This window comes from Neopelma chrysocephalum, unplaced genomic scaffold, assembly GCF_003984885.1.
Source record: "Neopelma chrysocephalum unplaced genomic scaffold, ASM398488v2 Primary Assembly neopelma1_155, whole genome shotgun sequence".
NCBI lineage: Eukaryota > Metazoa > Chordata > Aves > Passeriformes > Pipridae > Neopelma > Neopelma chrysocephalum.
In genome coordinates, this window is record NW_020897817.1 from 164,938 (window position 1) to 167,567 (window position 2,630).

At 57.5% G+C, this 2,630-nt stretch overlaps 1 protein-coding gene across 1 annotated transcript in view; it reads left to right on the top strand.

The window, feature by feature from the left end:
* CUNH1orf109 (chromosome unknown C1orf109 homolog) overlaps positions 1-1,776 on the top strand; it is a 2,300-nt gene extending 524 nt beyond the window's left edge. Inside the window, exons 2-5 of the mRNA XM_027701363.1 lie at positions 1-117; positions 186-365; positions 438-556; positions 920-1,776. The exon at positions 1-117 is cut by the window's left edge and continues 24 nt beyond it. Of these exons, the coding sequence (XP_027557164.1) occupies positions 1-117; positions 186-365; positions 438-556; positions 920-987 (484 nt within the window). The 3' untranslated portion in view covers positions 988-1,776. The remainder of the gene's footprint in view (positions 118-185; positions 366-437; positions 557-919) is intronic.
* The last annotated feature ends 854 nt before the right edge of the window (positions 1,777-2,630 follow it).

Below are 2,630 nucleotides of genomic sequence, written 5' to 3' on the forward strand. Positions count from 1 at the left end.
GCGGCGGCTGCCGTGGGGCGCGGGGCCGCTTGGCGCCTTCCCGGAGCTGCGGGCGCGGCTGTGGCGGAAGCAGCGCGGCGCGGCCGAGGCGCTGCTGGAGCAGCTCGGCGGGCGGCGGTGAGGGGGTTGGCGGGGCCGGGGCCGGGCGGGGGGCGCGGGCCGGGCTGACCCCGCTGTGCCCGCAGGACGGAGCTCCGGGAGGTGCGGGACGCCGCGGGCGCCGCCGCCGCCGCCGTGCTGCGGGTGTACGAGGAGCGGGCGGCCGAGCTGGGGCTGGAGGGGGCCCTGCGGCGCGGGCCGCGCTGCCCCTCGCTGTCCGACGTGCTGGAAGGGCTGCAGGACGTGGAGCGCTACTACCGGCACCTGTATCCTGCCGGGGGGCTCTGGGCAGCGCCGGGGGGGGTGTTCTCTCGTTTTTGTCCTTACCGGGCGCGAAGGTACCTGGAGAGCAAACTGCTCCTGCAGCGCCTCAGCTGTGACAGCCTGGCAGACATGGAAGCCCTCCCGCAGTCCTGGGAGAGGATTTTGGAGCGCCACAAGGAAGACGTTGTTCAAGGTAGTTCCATGTGCACAGACCTGAGGGTCTTTTCCTGGGGCTCGGTGCTGTTGTCCCCGCCCTGGTGACAGCACACAGGGCCGTGGTGGCTGTGCTGGGCTGGGCAGCACCAGGTCATCCTGCTCAGTTGGTCTTTGTGACCTGCTATGAGGTCTCAGTCAGCTTCATTCACCATCACACCTGGGCATGGCTGGAAGCAACATCCTCACAATGTTACCAGGGCTCAGTGATCCATTTCACTGCTCAGTCAGTTTTACTTACACTTTTCTTTATTGCCTTTAGAAACAGCATAAGTTTAGGGGTGTACAGAGTATAGGTAAAGTGCCTTAAGCTGACAGGGTTGTTGTTTTCTCTCTGACTCAGATACACTCCTGAAGGTCTCGCTGTTTGTGGAGAACCATCAAGAGCTGATCTGCTCACCTATCTCCTGACAGAGCAGCAGGGACTGGCACTGACCAGCTTCTGCCAGCCTGGTGTGTTCTGGAATGCTGCAAAGAGGATGAGGAATTGAGGGAGCTCTACTGGCGCTTTCTGGAAGTGGAATGAGTTGATTCTTGGCCTCAGCAGGAAATGCTTGGACTGTCCTGTTTTCAAGTGGAAATGCACTTGGTGTCTGAAGAAGAGGCTGAGCTGAACAAACCATGAGGATAGAAGGGAGTCACTTCCAGCTGTGGAACTTTCCTTTCGTTCTCCTGCAGCAGATGTTTTGTATCATGGAAAAAATGCTGAGACTGACTGACATGAGGTGCTGCAGATGCCTGAGTGTAACACAGATTCCCTCAGGCTGATGCCATGTATGAAAGATGTTTGAGTTCTGTCCTTACAAATAAAGAAAAGATCTCAGATCAGGGCTCACCAACACTGGGCACCATGTGCCTCTGAGCAGTATGTTTGTGTTCATCCCACCTGGGCATGGAGGAGGAGGGAGCAAATCTGGCTTGACAATGTAATTATGGAGATGCACGGACGCCCGAGTTCTGACACGGGCAGTTTTCAAGGGTGTCAGAGATACTCTGATACATCTGCCAGGGCCCACTGAAATCAGTCTTAAAACTTCACTGTCTGGTGGCAGCAGCTGCTGACAGTTCAGGGACAACTTCTGTTGCCCATGGCACTGATCCTCTCATTCCCGGGAAGCGGTGGGATGTTTCTCCCTAAATAACGTATTTGGTAAAAGCAGGAGTTTCTCCAGGAAAGACAATAAAGAATTGTGTTGAACACATTGTGGGCTGTTTGTGCTCCCGTTTCTGTCTCCAACCTGGGGAGTCCCTGCGGCCACCTGAGGGCACTGTGCGACCTGCGGAGAGGGGCGTGCAGGGCTTGTGGGAGCAGATCGGGGTGCAAGGGGTGCGGGAGGGGATCCGGGTGCTGGGAGGAGCGGCGTGTGGAGGTGGGGAGGCTGCTGGCGGCAGGGCCGGGCTGCCAGTGCCCCTGTCAGGGACAGGGACTTCATGGGATGGGGCTGCATGTGCAGTTCTAATTGCAAAGAAAACCCCCGTCCCCCTCCTGGAGTTGAGTGTCCTGGCTGAGACGTTTACCCAGGGTGGGTGTGAGGTGGGTTCTGCTCCTGGCAGGGTGGGGGCTGGAGGTCCTGTTGGGGGCTCGCTTGGCTGTAGAGCCTTGTGCTCCTTGCACAGGCTGTTGGCTGCAGGTGAGTTGGGGGTGTTATCCTTGCTCAGGCCTCGATGTATCATCATCAGAAACCAGCAGATCACAGCGTGCATGGATGCAGAATTTTCTTTACATGTGCACACACTACACAGCCCTTCAACACCCCTCTTCTGTCAGCCTCTGTCCAGGACATCTGCACAAAGAACAAATGGATTTAAATTCTGGAAGGTGTTCAGCACACTTCAGTGGTGGCCCTCCTGCTTCCCCCAGATGTTTGGCCCCTGATGTCTGTCTTTGGGCTGACAACAGCCCTGCTAAAAGTGCTGAAGGAGCTTTCTGCACTGAAAGTGGCCCTGACTCTGACTGACTGAAATGGGGTGATAGAGGTGCTCATTGAAGTTTTGGGGTGATGAATGGCTCTGTGCTGTTCCTGCCTGGTGGGCCATGTCATCTGCATTTGTCT